The sequence below is a fragment of the Diaphorina citri genome, unplaced genomic scaffold (genome assembly GCF_000475195.1).
Source record: "Diaphorina citri unplaced genomic scaffold, Diaci psyllid genome assembly version 1.1 scaffold50, whole genome shotgun sequence".
NCBI classification, from domain to species: domain Eukaryota; kingdom Metazoa; phylum Arthropoda; class Insecta; order Hemiptera; family Psyllidae; genus Diaphorina; species Diaphorina citri.
Window position 1 is genome coordinate 519,954 of NW_007377487.1, and position 22,149 is coordinate 542,102.

The 22,149-nt window shown below is 38.5% G+C and overlaps 1 protein-coding gene across 1 annotated transcript in view; it reads right to left on the bottom strand.

The window, feature by feature from the left end:
- The window catches only part of LOC103516018 (WD repeat-containing protein 92), a 17,438-nt gene extending 16,541 nt beyond the window's left edge, over positions 1-897 (bottom strand). Inside the window, exons 1-2 of the mRNA XM_008480974.3 lie at positions 882-897; positions 688-803 (exon numbers count right to left, since the gene is read on the bottom strand). Of these exons, the coding sequence (XP_008479196.1) occupies positions 688-803; positions 882-897 (132 nt within the window). The remainder of the gene's footprint in view (positions 1-687; positions 804-881) is intronic.
- Positions 898-22,149: the final 21,252 nt, after the last annotated feature.

A 22,149-nucleotide genomic window follows, 5' to 3' on the forward strand; every position in this document is an offset into this window, starting at 1 on the left:
GTATCTCGTCGATGCAGCGTTCAATTTCACTCTCACCTTTCAATGCTTCAGTGGGTGTGGGTTTGTTGCTGTAAACATGTGACTTTAGATACCCCCACAGAAAGATGTCTAAGGGGCAAAATTACACCATCATCATCGAGGCCATTTCTCGTCACCAAAACGGAAAATGACACGATTTTGACTAGGAAAATGCTCGCGCAAAAGTGATAATTTGTCGATTTTATTATGCTAACGCGTTGTTGAACCGTTTTAGACTCCATAATGACTAATTTTGATATGTTCACAATCAAGCTGTTGAAGATTGGGCAAGATAAAACAACGCATAACAAAGTTGTGACCCTTTCAAATCTTGCGTTCTTATTGGGACACCCTTTACATACCCCATTTTTCAAGTTGGTTTCCCATTTCAGGAGTCTAAGGGGCAAAATTACATCATCATCGAGGCCATTTCTCGTTACCAAAATGGAAAATGACACGATTTCGACTAGGAAAATGCTCGCGCAAAAGTGATAATTTGTCGATTTTATTATGCTAACGCGTTGTTGAACCGTTTTAGACTCCATGATGACTAATTTTGATATGTTCACAATCAAGCTGTTGAAGATTGGGCAAGATAAAACAACGCATACCTAACAAAGTTGTGACCCTTTCAAATCTTGCGTTCTTATTGGGACACCCTTTACATACCCCATTTTTCAAGTTGGTTTCCCATTTCAGGCTCATGGTTTTCAGGTCGAACATTTTCAGGTCTCCATTGTCATAGCCGGCAACCACCATCCGCTCCTCAGCGTTGTACGAATTTCCTGGAAATAAGAAACAAACCGGTTGTTACACACAATTCATCTGGATCAACGTTGAAATTTTCAGACTTACCGACTTACGCAAATACGCATGCATTACGTAGATGGTCTATAAAGCTGTGTCCACGCATTGTCGATGCCGTCGATCGATAGAGAATCGACGAGGTGAAGAGATGAATCTACATAATTATGTTGTCAAGGCAGTGTACGGTTTCAGTAGACGTCGATCGACGGCGTCGACTATGTGTGGACACAGCTTTAGATGTACCTAAAGGTATTTAACAACTTAACACAATATAAAACATTTAAAAGGAAAAGCCAACAGCTTTAGAGAACATCTGGAGATGTAGAGGTAGCGTGTAGACCGCCTATTTATATTTTAGTCTCAACACTGGGCCATTACATTTCACGTGCTGAAATTCCCTCACGGGCCCTTTACGCTTATTGTAAAGGTCAAAATTAAATTCTCTCCCATAAATGCTCGGCCATGGTAATAACTTGAGGGAAAACACACAATTCATTCTGTGGCTGATGGCGCTGAGAAATGGGTTCTGCTCGCTTTTTTATTTGCCGACCATGCTTCGCATTATTAGCACTATAAAATAGAATAATTGCCCCCAAGGAGTAAAACAAAAACAGGAAAAGAAATCCTCCAGAACGCTCCTTCTCCCTCTCTCCCTTTCTCTCTGTTCAAGTATGAACGTAATGGGAAATGCGGTCAGTTAATAAAACATTTTCTTGAGCATCTTCACTTGATCTCCCTTTCTCTCTGTTCAAGTATGAACGTAATGGGAAATGCGGTCAGTTAATAAAACATTTTCTTGAGCATCTTCACTTGATCCTCCTTCTCCTCTTCCATCATCTCCCTATCCTCCTCCTCCTCTGCCCGTCCGGAAACCCTTCCTCCTCTGCAATATCTCTCCCTGACCTTCTCCCTTCTCCTCCTCCAATTTCATTTCATATCTCTCTTTCTTTTGTCTACAATGTTATTCTTAGTCCTTCTCTCCTCTTCTCCTTCTTTTCCTTTTACATATATTTTTCTTTCAACACAAGCATCACACAGATCTTTCATTTTTCACTCCCATCCTATCTACAATTTTAATTTCTTTTATATATTGCTAGTTTCTCTTCTTCTTTCTTCCTCTTTTGGAGGGGTACAAAGAATCAGGGCCAACAATAAAACCCGTGCACACTGCACAGTAAATGAATCGGCTAACGAGGACAGCTAGGTTATCTATTTGTACTGAGAATTAATTATTTATAGTCACTAAGGAAAAGAAATTAAATTTTGCACCTCACATCAAGAAGTCTGAAGGCTAAAGGCCCACTTTTACCACATATCCTAGAATTTAAAACTTTCAAATGAAATTGATCACAAAAACGCCCGTAAAGTCTCAGACAACTAATTTCCAATGTCCAATAGAGCCATCTAAAATGTCTCTTCTTTATTCTAATCGTGACAGTCCCCATACTACCTACTAGAAAGCTATGAATTTACAACAAGGTACCTATACATGTTAGAGCGTTACACATCAGCGAAACCAAGGCTTAGATGACAAAGCCCCACAGATTAATGCCGGGGTTTAAGTGGGATTAAACACAAAACTGTATAGGTAAACCTAAAATACAGTTGAACAACAGGAGCAAATTAATTTCATTTCAACTTTGAAATGCTTTGTAATTTGTACCTATGGAGGTACATACATTGTAGGGTAGGTACCTACCTACATCGTGTGTATGTTTGTGCAAAACAAAGTAGCTTTTAGAAAAAGTTCAACCCATTAAATACTTTTTGATCTATTTGATACTTTCTATTGACAGGATGACAGATTACAAAAGTAGCATCAAGTGATGTAGCTACTCGTATGTACATAATATGTGCTTTATGCTTTAGATTTAGACTCTAGAGTAGTCTAGACTCTAGAATAGGCTATAGGTAGGCTTGCCAAACGTCCCGAATTGGCCGGGACAGTCCCGAATTTCAGGGGGTGTCCCGGCGTCCCGTTCAGTTTTTCAAACCTAAAATACAGTTGAACAACAGGAGCAAATTAATTTCATTTCAACTTTAAAATGCTTTGTAATTTGTACCTATGGAGGTACATACATTGTAGGGTAGGTACCTACCTACATCGTGTGTATGTTTGTGCAAAACAAAGTAGCTTTTAGAAAAAGTTCAAACCATTAAATACTTTTTGATCTATTTGATACTTTTTATTGACAGGATGACGGATTACAAAAGTAGTATCAAGTGATGTAGCTACTCGTATGTACATAATATATGTACTTTATGCTTTAGATTTAGACTCTAGAGCAGTGGTTCCCAACTGGTGGTCCGCGGACCACTAGGTGGTCCGCCGGCTGGTTTCAGGTGGTCCGCGAAGCCGTTCAATATATATATATTTTTTTCTTACTCCTGTAAATTTTCGGTTTTCCGTTGAAGATGTGTCAGAAGACATCCAGGAGGAGCTGGTTGAGCTTCAAAATGATACAAATTTAAAAGAATCTTACAGAGATACAGAGCTATAGAACTTTTTTGGGCCGCCAAAGCTGTAAACTACACGATAATAAGGAGAGAAGCACTTAGACACCTGATGCTGTTCAGTACCACTTAAGTAATTGAGCGAAAGAGGATTTTCAATGTTATTGATTATTGAAACAAAACACAAACTGATTGCTAGCGCCCATGCATATCACAATTGATAAAGGACATGCAAAAATCTCATTGAGGCAGTGTAGGTGTATCTTGAAGTTAAGCTTTTGTTAATAAAAATAAAACAACCCTTCTAACACTGTCTTGTTTTGTTGGAAAATGTAGAGAGTAGTCTACAGCATTGTTCTGAAACCTGATGTTTCCTTCCTTATCCTTATTGTTATTGCTTCCCATAATGTGATTATTTCGGAGGGTAAAAACATTTGGATTTCACAACTTTTTACGTAGGAATCGACCTTTTATTAATAATATTTTGCCAATAATTGCAACTCCTCCATTGTGGTCAAATTGTACCTACCTACTGTGGATAGAATTTCATTTTTCGGCAGGGGTTGAACTAACGCCCTCCTGTTCACCAGGCGAGCGCCTTGACCACAACAAAGATACAAAATTGTATTGTTCAAAATGTTTGAATTATCGTGGTGAAGTCTCGAGATGAATTTCTTTTACCACCACAATTACGTAGGCTCCAGTGAAATTATTATTAATCGTATGAGCGTATATTTTAACATTGCTGCCAATATACCTATTGCCCACTTTGACCGCCTAATTGTTTTCTGTTGTTTTCAAGTCACCAACATTAATAGCCTAATGTCCCATCAATTATAACATTGGGAATGACGGAATTATTGCCGTCTTTTTTCATCTTCTACTTTTTAATGTTTCTTGTTCTTATTTGTTTTGATTTTGTATGTAGATATTAATCACTTACGTACGTACCCCATGTTTACCAGAAATAATTACCTAAGAAGTAAAAGATCAAGGCCACTTTTGCACCCAAACTTCAGTAACAGTAATAACTTGTTCACACACCACTCTTCTTGACGTAATATGTACGCGAATCGGCAATCTTAAACTAAAACAGCACTTATCTAAGCCGGTAGTACTACTATTAAAATAAGTTAATAAGCACTGAACTGAACTGATACGAGTATAAATTGTTTAAACAGACTGGCGAAATAGCAACAAAAAGACCAAAAGAGATAAATAATACTAAAAACAAGAACGATTCAAACCGAATTTCCTGTAAAATAACCTCAGGCGAGAAATTAGTACCACAAGGATTACATAAATAGTCACCATTGTAATTGATGATCAAACAGTGATTGTTAAAATTTTACTAGTGGTTTGGTGAAGTCTAGAATTTACTCCGAAAAAGAGGCCCGGCCCCAATATACAAATCATGCTGAGTGAGGTTAATTTGAGAAATCGGGTATCGAAAGTAAGACCACCGTCACTAAAACCTTTGGAAGTTATACCATGATTTTAAACCTCTAACAACTTCTCCTAAGGATAAATTTATTTATCTGGCCATAGTACATATTGCTCTTATAATCGTCCAGAAACACACCATACTCGACAGTGCTTAATCTTCTTGCACGTTCAGCTCTTTTAGATAAACAAAATCTCCTCATCTTGATGAGGAGGATCAATATTTTGGTAACCACTGGACCCAACATTATCTTATTAGGATCACCTCTAATCAGTGCTGGTTGCATATACTCGTATATACTAGGCGTAGTGGTGACGGTAATACAATTAGTTCCAAGTGACGAGACACCTCTGCATCCGAAATCTGTTAACGCTTTCACTTGAACAATTGAACATTATCTTATTAGGATCACCTCTAATCAGTGCTGGTTGCATATACTCGTATATAATAAGGCGTAGTGGTGACGGTAATACAATTAGTTCCAAGTGACGAGACACCTCTGCATCCGAAATCTGTTAACGCTTTCACTTGAACAATTATTAACCCGAATATGGCTCGTCTAATAAGTCTGATTTCATTTGAAGATAAATACCTACCAGAACTTAAAACCAAAACTGAGGTGGAGAGATAAGGGGAGACCAAAACTAAGGGTACTTGAGAGAAAAGTGCACCTCAAAATGGGCAGAAGCAGATGATCTTAAGGATCCTAATGGGAGACTCAGTGACTTTGTGAGAGTTCATTCTTAGGGTACCCATTGTCAATAATAATTACCTATTGTTTATTTTTACAAAAAGGGGCAGAATATTTAGATTGCCAATTTTCTTTGTGTTTTTTTTTTTTTTTTTTACGGCCGTTTTTTTTATTTGACATTCTAGGAATAATGTTCATCTTGTTTTGACATTCAAGGTGATTTAAATTGCAACCAATAATGACAGTGTAGGAGACATTCAGATAGAACTCATAGGTACTGCAAGCAAGCATTAATTGAGCCAGCCTAGTTAGCTTGGAGGGTAGACGTCTGCCTTGTGAGCGCTAGATGGTGGGGTTGATTCCCGCCGGGGCGCATTTTATCCTAAACAGATAAGGTTCGTTCTCGGAACGGCTAGCTTTCTCCTATCCTGTCTTCTTTCTCTCTTCACTTTCGGGACGATAAGACTAAAGTTCCCTCTATCAAACCTCGAAAAAGAAAAAAAAAAACTTGATAAAAAATAAATTGACACAAAAATGGCAAACACAAAGCAAAATTCAAAGATACTTACAAAAGAATGATAACACTCTTTCTCTCTTCACTTTCGGGACGATAAGACTAAAGTTCCCTCTATCAAACCTCGAAAAAATAAAAATAAAAAAAAAAACTTGATAAAAAATAAATTGACACAAAAATGGCAAACACAAAGCAAAATTCAAAGATACTTACAAAAGAATGATAAGACTAAAAGAAGAATAAAAAGAATTGAATAACAGAAAATCGCGAACAGTGATAACATTTCTCTAATAACTAGATAGTAAATACCTATTTCTTTAGTTTGAATTTATGTTAATTTATTCCTTTAATAAATGAATAAACCTTTAATCCTTTAATTAATTTAATAAATAAACAGTAAATTTAATAAATTTACTAGATAAGCCCATTTGTCCGCTCTTCCTATTCAGTTCAACCCCTTTCCAACGGTCAAATTGCGGGGTTGTCAACTGTTGCATGTTGCCAAGTGTACCGATTATAATTAGAAGTGACCTAATGGCCATAGGATGACCTCATGTTAACATCTTGGCGACAAATATGGACTTGGATGGGATGAGTACTCTTGTGTCAATTTTATTTATGTGGCTATTCGCGAAGGTGGACTTCTGTGAGTCATCTGAGTTGCCGGAGGTTCGGGGTTCGATTCCGCACTTGACAAAAAAATGTTCTTTCTATTACCAAGAAGAGAAAAATACACCTAAACTTAGCAAGCCGGATACATACCTTATGAGGCCGGTACAAGTACTTAAGGACTTCAAAACACCTTCTGGGTTTGTCAATAAAGGTATGTACAATATATGTACCTAGCGATCTCTTTTGGTAATACCTCATTATTAGGTACTATTTAAGAGGTTTGATAGAGGGAACTGTAACTGCCAAGGTCTTATCGTCCCGAAAACGAAGAGAAAAGGAAGACAGGATAGGAGAAAGCCAGCCGTTCGGAGAACAAACCTTATCTGTTTAGGACAAAAACCGCCTTGGGCGGAAATCAATCCTCGGCCTAGCGCTTAGAAGGCAGACGCGCTACTCTCCGACCTATACCTAGGCTGGTTTTGATTTAAGCAGAAAAGAACCATCCATAAGGGAAATCGCCTCATAAACGGTTCTTTTCTTCTTCTTCTTCTTCTTCTTCTTCTTCTTATTATTATTATTATTATTATCAATTTCTATTATTAATATTATTATTATTTTCTATTTAATGTTGTCCAATTGTGTTAAGCATAAATGCTCGTCTCGAATGTCGTTCCCCACTCAATATAACACACCAAATTTTATGACTTGACTTGGACTCGAACCACCAACCTCCAGATCCGAAGTCCACCCGTGCTAACCACTACACCACTGAGGTTGGCACTAGGTAACTGTATTACGCTGCACTTAGGTAGGTATACAAGATCAAGAAATACCTACATACCTACCTACTAACAAATGCAAAAACCGCTATCAATATCTACATTAACATAACGAACTTAATAACCTGTTTATGTTATACGTAGGTATTATTGTTGATGTTACATTATGCTATAAAAATCTAAAATATATACAGCCCCTTGTGTAACTGACTCACTGACTCACTCATACTAATTCTAACCCACTTCTAGACGTGCTAGGAAGATGCGGTTTCCCTTTCCACTCTCCTTTTTCCTCTACCCTCCTCTTTCCTTTTCCTCTATACCTTGGTCTCCCTCTTTCCTCTCTCGCTCCCTCTCGCCCACTTTCTCTTCTTTGTCCTAAAAGTCAAAAAGTTCATCAGGTGAAATTCGATAAAAACAGAACTTCGTGCCCTTCTCTCCCTTGCTTTCTCGTTCCCATTTTGTCTGATCATTCCTCTACAAACATAAAGTTTCGTGCAAAGTTCATAGAAGCATAAAATACATGCACATTTGAATGAACTCGCTCTATAGGAGAAAAAAAGTTCGACATTATCACTTTAATAATTATTATGTTTTTTATTATCATTCCATTTCCTATTTTCCCCTCCCATTCTGCATCGTGCTGTAACGCTTTCGCTTCGTGGGGATTTCACGAGAAAAAAATTGGCTTTTGCAAGTTTTACAGGAAATAAATACCAATAAAGTTATAAATTAGTGGGCATAATAAAGAAAAGCGGACTCTGTTTAATCATTATCACTTTAATAATTATTATATTTTTTATTATCATTCCATTTCCTATTTTCCCCTCCCATTCTGCATCGTGCTGTAACGCTTTCGCTTCGTGGGGATTTTACGAGAAACAAATTGGCTTTTGCAAGTTTTACAGGAAATAAATACCAATAAAGTTATAAATTAGTGGGCATAATAAAGAAAAGCGGACTCTGTTTAAGAGTAAAGTTAATGGGTTAATCACGTCTCTCATGTCTGCCCTAGGAATTCCATGCCAATGACAAACGGCCAAACATACTTCACAATGAGAGTAGGTAACAAGTACAACTACATGATTTTCCCTTACAGAAAATAAAACAATAGGGAATGTTGAAACTTTATTTCCCTTCAAAGGAACCCACAAGAACTTCCTAATCCTAATTTTTAGTAGTTCACTCAAAACAATTTCCTATCTAGATATATAAGTTGGTATCACCAGTCGATAAATTGCCCTTGTCAAATGGAGTTCGTCCGGAGTCATACCTTCCCGTACCGATGTACAAGTAAGTACTCCTTCATACCTACCTCCAATTATTGCAGTATTGCACTAGGTTTCCACGTATTTTTAACAACATGAAGAATTAAAAGGGTCAACCTATCTAGATATATAAGTTGGTATCACCAGTCGATAAATTGCCCTTGTCAAATGGAGTTCGACCGGAGTCATACCTTCCCGTACCTATGTACAAGTACTCCTTCATACCTACCTCCAATTATTGCAGTATTGCACTAGGTTTCCACGTATTTTTAACAACATGAAGAATTAAAAGGGTCAGTTGTACAAGTTTTTCAATTAAAACTAGTTTCAGTTCAATAGTTTAACTGATGAACGAACGAACAATTTTCAAAAAAAATATTAAAAACTTGAGTGATAAAAAAAATTGCAGAAAAGCACTCAATTATTGAACTGAATAGATTTTCCGTAACAATAGAACACATGCTGTAGTCTGGTGGTTGAACAGGTAATTCCACACTCAGACGGTTTCAAGTTCGATTCGATTTGAGGGCCTCATAGTTTTTAGCCAATATCTACCCTCAAGCAATAAAAAATATTAATAAAAATCTTTTTAGAATTTTGGGGGGGGGTCTTCTCTTGTAACTTTTTCGATGTCTCAGCACCTATCTTAAACATAAGTTTCATGTCGCACCCTTGTCATATTTGTGGACTACATACCAAATTTCAAGTCTCTTACCGTTCGTTCTTTTCAGAACTCTTCAGCTAGGCAGATAGCATTCAGGTGCTGACTAAAAAGTTTGTAGGTAGGGTAAGTGTACCATTTATTCGCCCATCTAAAAAACGTACCATTTATTGGCCCACCTGTACCATACGCCACGTAGGTCTGAACTGGACAAACTTTTTCAAGATCCAATTTCATCAAAAGAAAGGGCTTAAAGACTTCTTGGTATCTAAACTTCCGAGATGGAAATTTCTTGGAAAAAAGTTCATCCCCGTATGTATGAAAACTTATAAGCTTAACTTAAGATGAAAAATCTTGCTTAAGTTAAACTTTAGTTCAAAATGGTATGTAGGTATGAAAAAAAAATTTAACTTAAGTTTAACTTGAATAACAATATTTTGAAGTTAAACTTAAGACAGGGAATGAGCTACCTTAAACTCAGCTTGGAATCCTAGATAGGTACAAATTTACAAAAATAAAACAAAGTGAGAAAAGTAGATTGTTTGAGGTGATGATTTTTTTTTTTTTAAATTCTAATCCAACATGTTTATTACATTATAAGTGATCTACACTCTTTGTTGATAGTGATCAATATCTCGTCCTGTTCATGCATAGAGAGGAGTCTGAGGATCCGACACCTAGAACCATATATTCGAGAGATCCTGGAACCAACTATTATGTAAATCTTTGATGTTGATCAATCGTATCTATTACAGATAATACGAAGTTGATCTATACAAATGGCTTTCCTATTTCTAACATGGTATCTCAAATCGCGAGGAATGTCAGTATGAATGTGATCGATGTCGGTAAAACACTTAAAAAAAGGGGATTAAAAAAAAAAAAAAAAAAGGGTTTAATAAGTTAGTGTACTGGTTTCGTAACGTTCTAAACGTTTGTCCACACATATTCGACGGCCGTCGATCGATGTGAATTTATTGTGAATCCATGTCGATCGACGGCTGGTCGACTATAAGTATTTGGAGATATGAACTAATCCTTAATCCCATACACAAAAAGCCCAAACTGAGGCTTAGGTGTAGGGGCTGGACAGCCCAAAAGGATGGGTTAAGCTTCTACGAATAAGTATTTGGACGTACCGTTACAGTAGTTCCATCGGAACACTGATGATAAGCAACGTCGAGCATGGCCAGAAGATTTCAGGGAACGTCATGCCCTACTCCTACAGTACAAGTAGATATCTATCCTCCTAGCTGTTCGTGGGGCCAATTTTACAGCCGGGCCGGTTATTGGTTCTTAGGCAGTGGGTACAAGGTAGATTAGGAAAAGAAGAAAATCGAGGAATGAAGGAGAGAGACAAAGAGGTTAGGAAAGAGACACTAATTCCTTGGTTACCATTTCCTTAGAGGTCCTCTGGAAATAAAGCCCCTGATTACATATTTTCATCTAGTAAGCAAGGGAGCGCGAAGCGCGACCTCATGCACACCCCGCGAAGCCCCGGGAGCGCGCAGCGCGACCGTAAACAAGGGAGCGCGAAGCGCTAAACCGTTCCCGAGATATTGACGTTTTTTAGTTCCCCCATAAGAAATACACGGGGGAACACATTTTGAGGCCAGCAAAACTTTTCCTACGTTTAATATTTTCTCTCGCTTTTAGTTTTCAGTTTTCATTTCTTCGAAACAACCTCAGGGACGATATTAGTTTTCAGGGGCGAAGCCAAGGGAGCGCGAAGCGCGACCTAATGCACACCCCGCGAAGCCCCGGGAGCGCGCTCAAGAGGTTTGATAGAAGGAACTGTAACAGCGAAGGTCTTATCGTCTCGAAAGTGAAGAGAGAAAAAAGAAAAAAGACAGGATAGGAGAGAGCCAGCCGTTCCGAGAACGATCATTATCCGTTCAAAAATAAAATCCGGCCTGGGCGGGAATCGAACCCGTGACCTAGCGCTTACAACGCGGACGCGCTACCAACTAAGCTAACTAGGCTGGCCTATGAATCTAATAATACAAAGCTGAAAGTTTAGGTTCATGGCGTTAGAACTTGTCCCTTTGAAGAGTGAATTCTTTATAAATTACGAAAATTATCGAAAAAGTATCTCTCCTTTTCTAATAGTTTCAAATAAAATGCTCGAATCGGACTTCCTAACAAATTAGTACCTAGTGGCGTGTGGTGAGGTTTTCAAAGGGGGAAGGTTTAAAAGCAGTCACAATAAACCTGTTTTGCCGTGGCCAAAACCTCCCTTGGCCTACAAGGAAAACTCCTGCCAATAAAGATGTCAACCGGGTAAGAATTTAATAGAGTGAATAATCAGATCACTATTATTAGGGTAAGTGTGTGGCCACAACGGAGACCATAGGCCTTTGACCCTGGCCGAGACCATCACAGAAAAAATACTCAGCTCAATTTCTTGATTTTCTGCGAGGGTCGTTATTATGGCCAAGGCGTATACGAGGCTGCGTACACAGTCGCGCGGCGCGCTAAAAGAGCTTCACTGAGTTGCGCATATGGTCGCGCTCCGCGCTCCCAGAGAGGGTAAAGGAAGCGCTGTTGTCCCCAACTTCCATTGATACTACACGCCACTACGTAAAGAATTTCTCCAAAAGTCTCTCCTCAGTAATTTTCATTTCAATAAGCGCACGCTTCTAATTTCTAATTCGATTGAAGTTCTTTTCCAAGATATTTCGCAATAAACGAACATTTAGCTCCGTTGGAAAACTTTTTTATATCAAAGTAAAACCAAACCGGTTAGTTAGCTTAGAGGGTAGAACGTTTTTGTAAGCACTGGGTCGCGGGTTCGATTCCCGCTCGGACTGTTTAATCCTATTCGTGCAGGATAAACATTATACAATTATTGAGGTTTTTGCATTTGTTCGTTGTATGTTTGTTTAGCCATAACTCATCTCGAACGGTTTGTCCAATTTTTATAAAGTTTCGCAGGAATGTTCAGCACATGAAGTTAATTTTCTCATTAAACTTTGGGCTCGATTAGGTTTTTCGGGGCTCCGTAGGAGGTGTCTTTAGAAAATTCTTTGTTTCTTCAAATCTCAAATAACCAGTTCCCCTTCTGGGATAGGCTGGCTGTCTCCTCTCCTGTATTCCTTCTCTCTTGGATTTCGGGACGATAAGACCTGAGCAGTTACAGTTCCTTCTATCAAACCTGCTGGAAAAAATCCCCCTGCCGCAAAATCCAAATAATAAAATCTTCTTTATTATAATCAATATTTAAATAATAAATAAAATAAATAAGTACCTATATAATAACTAATACGACATTTTGGATATTTGGCAAGCCTAATTATAGGTGGTAGTAGAGAGTGACAATAAAATAAAATACAACAAAAATACAACTATTTAATCAAAATTGTCTCGAAAAAAAAACAATACCTACCAAACCTATTATACTATTATTAACTTTACTATTACTCATTCCCGGAACAATAGGTACTTATACGTATACCTACCTATTACTTAAAAAAAATAAAAAAATAAAAAGCAATTTAAGGTCTACTGTTTTAAACTTTTGTTATATATACTATGTTATTAAACCCATAAAATAAACGAGACCTTGTTTAGACTGCTGTGGGGTAAAGGGACTTTTGATACTTTGATATTGATAGTCTCATTCGATCAAAGTAAACAAGGTACCTTTAATAGGTGTTCTATTCTATTCTTTCACCTCGAATCTACATCAGATTCCTCAGTCCTCACATAACGAGAGAAGCCCATGTCTTCATTTTGACGAACCGCTCTCGTTATAAAATAAAATCCGAAACAAGGTTTTCCATTGAAGAAAATTCAGAGCGCAGCATTTACCGTCGGGTGGGGTTGTCTAATGGAAAGCTCCCCTCAGTATTTCAGTAGACGTGGAAAGCTTAGCCGTCGAAATGGTGTAGCGGAAATGTGCGTTTTTTTCCGGTCGTTTTCGCGATTTTTTTGACAAAAGAGTGAAAAATTTTGATGATTTTTTGCTGAAAAGTGACACGATCTTTTTGAAGTGTCCTATAATAATGTTCTAATTTAACAATAATAATAATAATAATAATAATAAAAATCTCATAGTTTTTTGCTGAAAATTTCTTGATCTTTTTGAACCCCCACATTGTTTGGTAAATTGTGGTACTCGTACTATTACTAAGTATTGTTTTTATCAAATTCGTTTATAAAATTTATCTGGCTAAAAAAAGAAGAAGAAGAAGAAGAAGAAGAAGAAGGAAAAAAGAAAGAATTATTTTTATTAATCTATGAAATCTAACCAGGGTTAACTTTAAAGCTTAAATTATGTATATTATTTAATCCAACTTTAAGCTCAAATTGTAGTCCTGTTTAGTGCATAATTAAATTGATTTATAACATTGTTACTTAACACCTAGGTATTTAGGTAGATCAGTCTAACAACCTATTGGTAGGTTTATTAATTTATAATTGGTGATTCTCATGATTTTTTTTTATTATCTCAGAAAAAACTATAAAAATTAAAAAAAATATTGAGACTAAAACGAAGAAAGTATCTAAACTTCCGAGATGGAAATTTCTTGGAAAAAAGTTCAGTGTGCCATATAAACTTTACCTTCTCGGAGAGGTAAGCAAATCCTTTCTCGCGGTGTAGAGTTTTCAAATCAAACACGAACAGTTTAGCCTCCAAAGTGGTCGCCACTAGTTTGTTCATAGGAATATCTCGTCTGTCAAAGTCTACGCCACACACCTGGAACATAATTCAATTGGACAAATATGTCATATGTAACTTTATCCCAAAAGCGGTCAAAATACCGCCAACCGCAGCACCTATTTTAACCGAACTTTTTGTGTTGCATCCTTGTCACATTTGTGAACTACATACCAAAGTTCAAGTCTCTAGCTCATACCGTTCCCGATCTATTGTTAAATTACACCGAAAACCGCCAAAAAGCGGTAAACTGCCGCCAACCGTTGCACCGATCTTAACCAAAAGTTTCGTGTCGCATCCTTGTCACATTTGACATCTACATACCAAATTTCAAGTCTCACAATTAGCCTGAGTCCAAGTTATAAGGTGAGTATTTTTTCTTTTTTTAATCCAAATTAATTTTATATTTTTATTTTAAAGGAGGACGCATTTAGGTACCTATTTAGTAAAAAGTTTGCATGAAAGGAGACATTTAGCAAAAAGTTAGTATTAAATAAAAAGTTCTTTATTTACATGGGTCATTTGAACATCTTTGTTTCCATTGTTGGGCTTATTTCTACACCATAAGTCAGAGTCAGGGGCCGTCATTGGGTGGGCTTCAGACTTTACAGTACGTGAATCTGTGTCGTAGCATGCCGCTATTGCTTTTCCTTTAGTATGTCTCTCATTATATCATCTGTGTCGTAGCATGCCGCTATTGCTTTTCCTTTAGTAGGTATGTCTCTCATTATATCATCTGTGTCGTAGCATGCCGCTATTGCTTTTCCTGTAGTATGTCTCTCATTATATCATCTGTGTCATAGCATGCCGCTATTGCTTTTCCTGTAGTATGTCTCTCATTATATCACAGGCCAACATTGGACCACTTTTCCCGACTAGATTCGCGGTAGCAAGCCAATAATATACCTATTGTCTATCTTGTATATGTATAGTATGGCCCTCATTAGAAGATTGGCGAGAAGAGGGACAATACTTACTTAACAATTTTATTGTTATAAACACCTACTAAATTAAAAAAAAAAAGAAAAAAAAAACTAGTATAGCTTTGCTATACTGTAGTAATAGAAAGTAAAAAAACTAGGATAAGTAACGGAGCCCATGGAGTGACTGGGTTCCGGAACTCTAATATTGAACTCTATATATCGGGAAGATCGACACTAAAATATAGCATTCCAACGAGTTAATTTACGAGTTAATTTTTGAGTAAATAACCCAATAATATAGAGTTCTTCTACTATAATTAGTGACACCCAATTACCATTTTTTTTTTCTCAGTGTAGGCCAATAAGAGAACACCAGCTACCCCGTGAAGTATTTCCAATCGAAATAGGAAGAATTCGATTTTATTTTTGTCGATGCGAATCGAACCCGGAACTTTCTGAATGATAAACTGACAAGCAAGCGTATTACTGTTGAACCAACCGTTCCCCTAGTAGTCCTAATACCTAATTATTACAAAAATGGGAATTGAACCCGGGACCCTGCCTGAATGAACCCCTGATCAGCCCGGGGGTCCCACCCTCCTAACACGACCATTAGGCTTTGGGGTAAACTTCAGCCAATGTTGTGTAAGCTCTAACTTTCCACCAAATGGATTAACTTGTCTGAAAGTCGAATAAAAGGGGTGGGGAGGGAGGGGTGGTTGGAGGGTAGGGAAGGGTAGAGTGTGTTGGTGCCCCCTCCCATTACCTCCCCTTAACTCCCGATCATATTCCCCTCCCTTAAAGGTGGCTACACACGGCGAAAAAGTTCAAATAGACCGAAGCCAAGCCAAAACTCATCAGCCAGCCTTGTTAGCTTGGTTGGTAGCGCGTCTACCTTATAAGCGCCAAGCCGCGGTTTCGATTCCCGCCCGGGGTGGATTTTATCCTGAACGGATAATGTTCGTTTTCGGAACGGCTGGCTTTCTCCTATCCTGTCTTTCGTCTCTCTTCGATTTCGGGAGGATAAGACCTTTGCGGTTACAGTTCCCTCTGTCGAACCTCTTGAAAAAGCAGTATTTTTTGAGACGAATGTGAACTTGGCAAATCGAATCCAGTTGGACTATTGGGGGCAAGGGACTTACGTCGAATGGACTGGTCGTGTGTAAGGAGCCTTACAACTTTCTTCCCTCTCCCTTGATTTCAGGCAGACTGCTAAAATGTAAAATTAATTCCGGGGAGGAAGAGGGGGATTAGCTTAGGAGGGGGAGGGGAGGAGAGAAGAGGAGGGGGGAGAGGGATTAACCTTGCTTGCCACAAACATTTCTGTTACTATTATCACTCCCCTTTTTCTCCCTTTTCTCCTCTCTCCCTTCTTCTCCTTCTCCTCTTTCAATTTTCATCTTCTCCTTCCCTTCTCTTTTCTTTGTTCTCTTTACCATATCCCTCTCTCTCTCTCCCTCCCTCTCCTTGTCCTTCTCCTTCTTCTCTTTTTCCCTCTCCTCCTCTTCTTCTTCTACTCCTCCTCATCCTCCTCTTCTTCTTCTCCTCCTCCTCTTCTTCTTCTTCACCTTCTTCTTCTTCTCCTTCTCCTTCTTCTTCTTCTCTTCCCCTTGGCCTTTCTTAGTTCTACTTATACTTACCGTACCTTCTTCTTCTTCTCCTTCTCCTTCTTCTTCTTCTCTTCCCCTTGGCCTTTCTTAGTTCTACTTATACTTACCGTTATCACTCCTCTTCTTTCCATTTCCCTTTCTCCTCTAGTCCTCCAGTCCTCCTTCTCCTCCTCTTCCCCCCTCCTTCTTCTTTGTTCTCCTTTTGTAATACGGTAACCAAGAACATCTTCTGCCCTTGTTTTAGTGCTGCGATTTCTACGTAATTAGAACATGGGTCAGGTCGGCTTCGCTTATAACTTAGTTTTCTCAACATTTACCCTAAAGGCGGGACCCATAATTTCTAAGCAGGCGAGTTGTTCCTCTCTATAGGCGGGAGCTGGGTTCGATTCCCCTGAAGCCGGAATTTGGTGTCCGTGCAGTTTTGTGGTCCGACATTTTGTGTGATCGCCTTAAAATTAAAGAACTATGCAATGCGCAAAACAACCTGACCCAGTGTTTTAGTATAGCCATAGCCAGCCATGTTAGTAATTAGCAATTAGCTTGGTTGATAGAGCGTCTGCCTTTAAGCGCTAGGCCGTGAGTTCGATTCCCGCCCCGTGTGGATTTTATCCTGAACGGATCATGTACGTTCTCGGAACGGCTGGCTTTCTGCTATCCTGTCTTTCTTCTCTCTTCCATTTCGGGACGATAAGACCTCAGCATCAGACAGTTCCCTCTATCAATTTGGTCTCCAGATTTGTGATCGGAAATTGTATGATCGCCTTGAAATTTATAAAATTATGCAATGCCCAAGACAAGCTGCAGTGATTAAAATGAAGGCCAGTGACAACCTGTAGAACTCTCAAAATAATAATAATAATAATAATAAAAAAAAAAAACTCTGTAGAACTCTCGCCCTACGTGGCGAGGTCTTGAAATCCGGATCAATCCCAAAAAAGTATATCCCACCCTGTTTCCGCGATATTTGAGTGGTCCACATCCACAACTTCCGAACCACCCTGAATACCTACCTATTACCTCTAGGGAAGGAAACATTCTAATTAAAGAAAAACAAGCACCTAATACTACCTACCACCTAAATTACACTAACCACCAGGAGGCTTAATTACCTACCTATCTCGACAATGAGGCCTGTATTGTTATCACAGGTAGGTAGGTAGGTACCTATGACAGAGGATACACCTACCTATTATAGAGGAGGAAGCTATTACAGAAGTATAGGTACCTATTACAAAGGGTAGCTATTACAGAGGTCCTTTATAGGTAATTACCCATAGCTCATTACCTTATTCTCTTAATTTTACTTTTTCCCAGGGCCGGCCTCAGGGGGGGGTTCACACGGCCCCGGGCTCGGGAGGAAAGGGGGGCCGGGAATATTGGTTTTATTTTCTTCCGAAAACGAAAATGAAACACGAGTAGGTAGGGTGCCTAAATTAACTAAAACTACCGAATATCTAATAGCTACACTGAGAAAAAGCCCAATCGAGTGACTGGACTGTGGGTTCCGGAACTGTCGCAGCCCGCTTCGAGTGTCACCGGCCTGCTTCTAGTTTTCCCGTTTTGCAGCCAACATTATGTACGCTCTCTGAGATTTTTCCCGAGCTTCGTTCAGTGACCGAATGGAAGCACAAGGAGAAAAATGAAGAAGAAAAGGAGAAGAAGAAAAAGAGGAGGAAGAAGAAGAAGAAGAAGAGGAGGAAGAAGAAGAAGAAGAAGAGGAGGAGGAGGAGGAGGAGGAGAAAGTTAATTACCTACACTACCTACCTATTTTTAAATTAAAAGATAACTCAACATTTTCTTCGGTCATTAAAATTCTCCTACAACCTGAGAGAAAGATTATGGAAGATATAGGTACCTACCGCTAATAGTTAATGACTAAACTCACTATACGAAATTAATGATGAAACCATCGAAGTAAGGTCCATCTTTTTTTTTTTTTTTTTTTTTTGTTTGTTTTTTTTAAAGGGGAAATTAACAAGGTAAATTGTAAATGACAAACTTGTCAACGTGTAAGAATTAAGGAATTTCATTTACCTACACTTGGATTTAATAGTTATCTTTGTCCATAGATACAGTCGAACCGGGCTAATTGGGACCCGTCTAAATGGGAAATTTGGATAAAGGAGGAAAAATCGTGGCCCCTTCATCTGTAATTTTCATTGAGGAACACTTTAATGTTTGTGGAAATCTGGATAAGCGGGAAAAAAATTGCCGGGCCCTTGGATTCCCACTTAGACAGGTTCGACTGTATGAATAAATAAATTTAATCATGTAATTAGGTGGTTAACTTCTTACCTATTTACATAAGTAATTTATTATAATTAATTAATGAACCCCATTTAAAAATAAATAAATGAATAAGTAGATTAGGTGGACAAGTGGTTCTTAAATCTTTTTTTTTTTTTTTTTTTAAGAGGTTTGAAAGGAGTTATTCCAATGCGATTTTTTTTCTCTTAATTCGTCTTTTGAAAGAGTGTTAAAAATATTGACAGACTTCAAACCAATTCTTTCCATCCCGTTTTCAATTCATTAATTAATTCGTGCCCGAATGTACCTATTGACCTGACTTGGTACCTTGTAATTTTTTTTTTTTTTTAAAGAGGTTTGACAGAGGGAACTGTAACTGCTATGGTCTTATCGTCCCGAAATCGAAGAGAGAAGGAAGACAGGATAGGAGAAAGCCAGCCGTTCCGAGAACGAACATTATCCCATCAGGATAAAATCCGCCCCGGGCGGGAATCGAACCCGCGGCCTAGCGCTTACAAGGCAGACGCACTACCAACTAAGCTAACTAGGCTGGGCCGGAACTCTAATACAATACGGAACTCTAGGTAGGTAAACCAGAAAGCTCGACACTTTAAAGTATTCCTACACCACACCCTAAATCAGGGGAAGTAGTCCAAACCGAATTCTTCTAAAACTAGTGTCAACCTTTTTTTTTAAAGAGGTTTGACAGAGGGAACTGTAACTGCTATGGTCTTATCGTCCCGAAATCGAAGAGAGAAGGAAGACAGGCATTGAACTCTTTCATTAGAACGGAAAATAAAAATTGAATTTTTCACCTTTTACATTTTTATTTTTCGGAGTTTTGACCTCAGATTTGGATTTTTCCCAACTTTTTACATTTAGGAATCGACCATTTATTTATAATTTTTACCCATTTGCAACTGCTCCATTGGTGTAATAACATTACTGTTATTGGTGCAATATTATTTTATTGGTGCATTGTCATATTACAACTCTCTTCTAACACTCTCCTTTCTTCTCTTCCTACCAGCAAACTTTTTTTGTTTGTTTTCTTATTCTTCAGTTTATATTTCCTCTTCTTCGAATTCGTCTTTTTCTTCTTCTTGTATGTAAACATAAATGTACCTATTACCTATTCAATTCAATTATTCTTCTTCTTTGTCTTCTTCTCTTACTTCTTCTACTTCTACTCCTTTTTCGTCTTCTTCTTCTCTTATTTCTTCTACTTCTACTCCGTTTTCGTCTTTTTCATCATCTTCTTCTTCATCTTCTCTTATTTCTTCTACTTCTACTCCTTTTTCGTCTTCTTCTTCTTCTTCTATTACTTCTTCTACTTCTACTCCTTTTTCGTCTTCTTCTTCTCTTACTTAGGTCCTTATCCTCATCTTCCTCCTCATTGTTTTTCTTCTCCTACTCCTTCTTCTTTCGTTTCCTTCTTTTCCTTTCTGGTTTGTTTTCTTTTGTTTTCCATTATTAGAGGAGGTTGTGTAAAATTGAATATTCTTTTTTTCATCACACAATTTCCTTTTGTCATGGTGACAATTGTTTTTCTTTTTCTCCTCTCACTCCTTCTTTCTCTTCCTCATCTTCTCCTGTAATGAGTATCGGAATGGTCCACATAAAATGTGTGAAAATTTCCGTTTTGGGATCCTTTGAATATATCGTCGCTGCCAAAGTCACACCGCCTATCTCATTTTTTGCAACTTTACAGGAGCAAGTAAAAACTGTACTGTAAATCAAAAACTACATTGTTTTGGATTTTTTTGAAAGAAATTATTATTTTAAGATACCCACTGTATATTTTTAGTAACATTAAGCTATGAAAGAGCACCGTTAACTAGTTAAAGAAGATAGGCGGTGTTACAGGCTATTTTTGCCAAAAGGGTAGGGACATGGGCGCTGTTTCATCCACATTTATGTAGGTACCTACAACATTTTAGTAACATTAAGCTATTAAAGAGCACCGTTAAGTAGTTAGAGAAGATAGGCGGTGTTACATGCTATTTTGGCCAAAAGGGTAGGGACATGGGCGCTGTTTCATCCACATTTATGTACCTACAACGATAGAGACTTGTAATGTTAAAATCCTAATCATCAAGGAAATAGCTTACTAATCGTTTCGATTAAATAACAAGAATAATGATTTATTTTATTTCAGAAGTAAAAAAATAAAACTTTATTAAGAAAAGGTAAGTATAATTAATACTCGCACTTCGTGGGCGAAGCCCCCTCCCGATCACGAAGTGCGAGTACCTACAACGATAGAGACTTGTAATGATAAAATCCTAATCATCAAGGAAATAGCTTACTAATCGTTCCGATTAAATAACAAGAATAATGATTTCTTTTATTTCAAAAGTAAAAAAATAAAACTTTATTAAGAAAAGGTAAGTAGGTATAATTAATACTCGCTATAAAAGAGCACCGTTAAGTAGTTAGAGTGATCGGGAGGGGGCGGAGTATTAATTATACTTACCCCCCGGGGGCTTCGCGTGTTCGCTACGCGGGGTTGCGTATACGGTCGCGCTGCGCGCTCCCGGGGCTTCGCGGGGTTGTGCATGGATGCCCATCCCGTATTAGTATGCCTCTCATCAGATGGGCGAGAAGAGGCACAATACTCCCCATTTAGGTGCTGGGTCAACACGAGAACACCAGAAAGTAACCCGTTGAAATATTTGCAATCGAAAAACGAGTACAAATTTTTGTCGATGGTGGGATTCGAACCCGGGACCTTCTGCATGGCAAGCAACGGCAAGGATATAGGAGAAAGCCAGCCGTTCCGAGAACGAACATTATCCCATCAGGATAAAATCCTCCCCGGGCGGGAATCGAACCCGCGGCCTAGCGCTTACAAGGCAGACGCACTACTAACTAAGCTAAGTAGGCTGGCAGTGTCAACCTTAATCAGTCATTTTTTTTAATGCTTGTGAGAAAATATTGCGATTAGGGGGACCCTTGTTAGAGCCCGGGCGGGCCCTGTTAACGGCCCTGCGTTCTCCCAAATGAGCGAGGAACACTTTCAGCCTGATGTACGTCGCTAGGTACCCTACCCTCTTGTTATTATAAGGGAGGGGTACTAAATGACGGTCATTATCACAAAGGACATAGAATAAAAGGAGAGAGGGGAAAAGAGAAAGGTGGGGGTAATGAGTGTAGGGCTGTAGGGGAAACCTGCCCTGATTGGGGAGGCGAAGGAAGAAAAGAGAGTAGAAAAAGAAAGAGGAAGAAGAAGAAAAAAAAGCAGGAGGAGAAGAGGAGGATGAAAAAAGAAGACGAATATGAAAGGAGAAGGAAATAGCAGGAGGAGGAGGAGAAGGAGAAGGAGGAGGAGTAGAAGGAGGAGGGGAAGGAGGAGGAGGAGGAGAAGGAGGAGGAGTAGAAGGAGGAGGAGGAGAAGGAGGAGGAGGAGAAGGAGGAGGAGGAGGAGGAGAAGGCCAGATTTAGGTATAATTTTTTTTTTT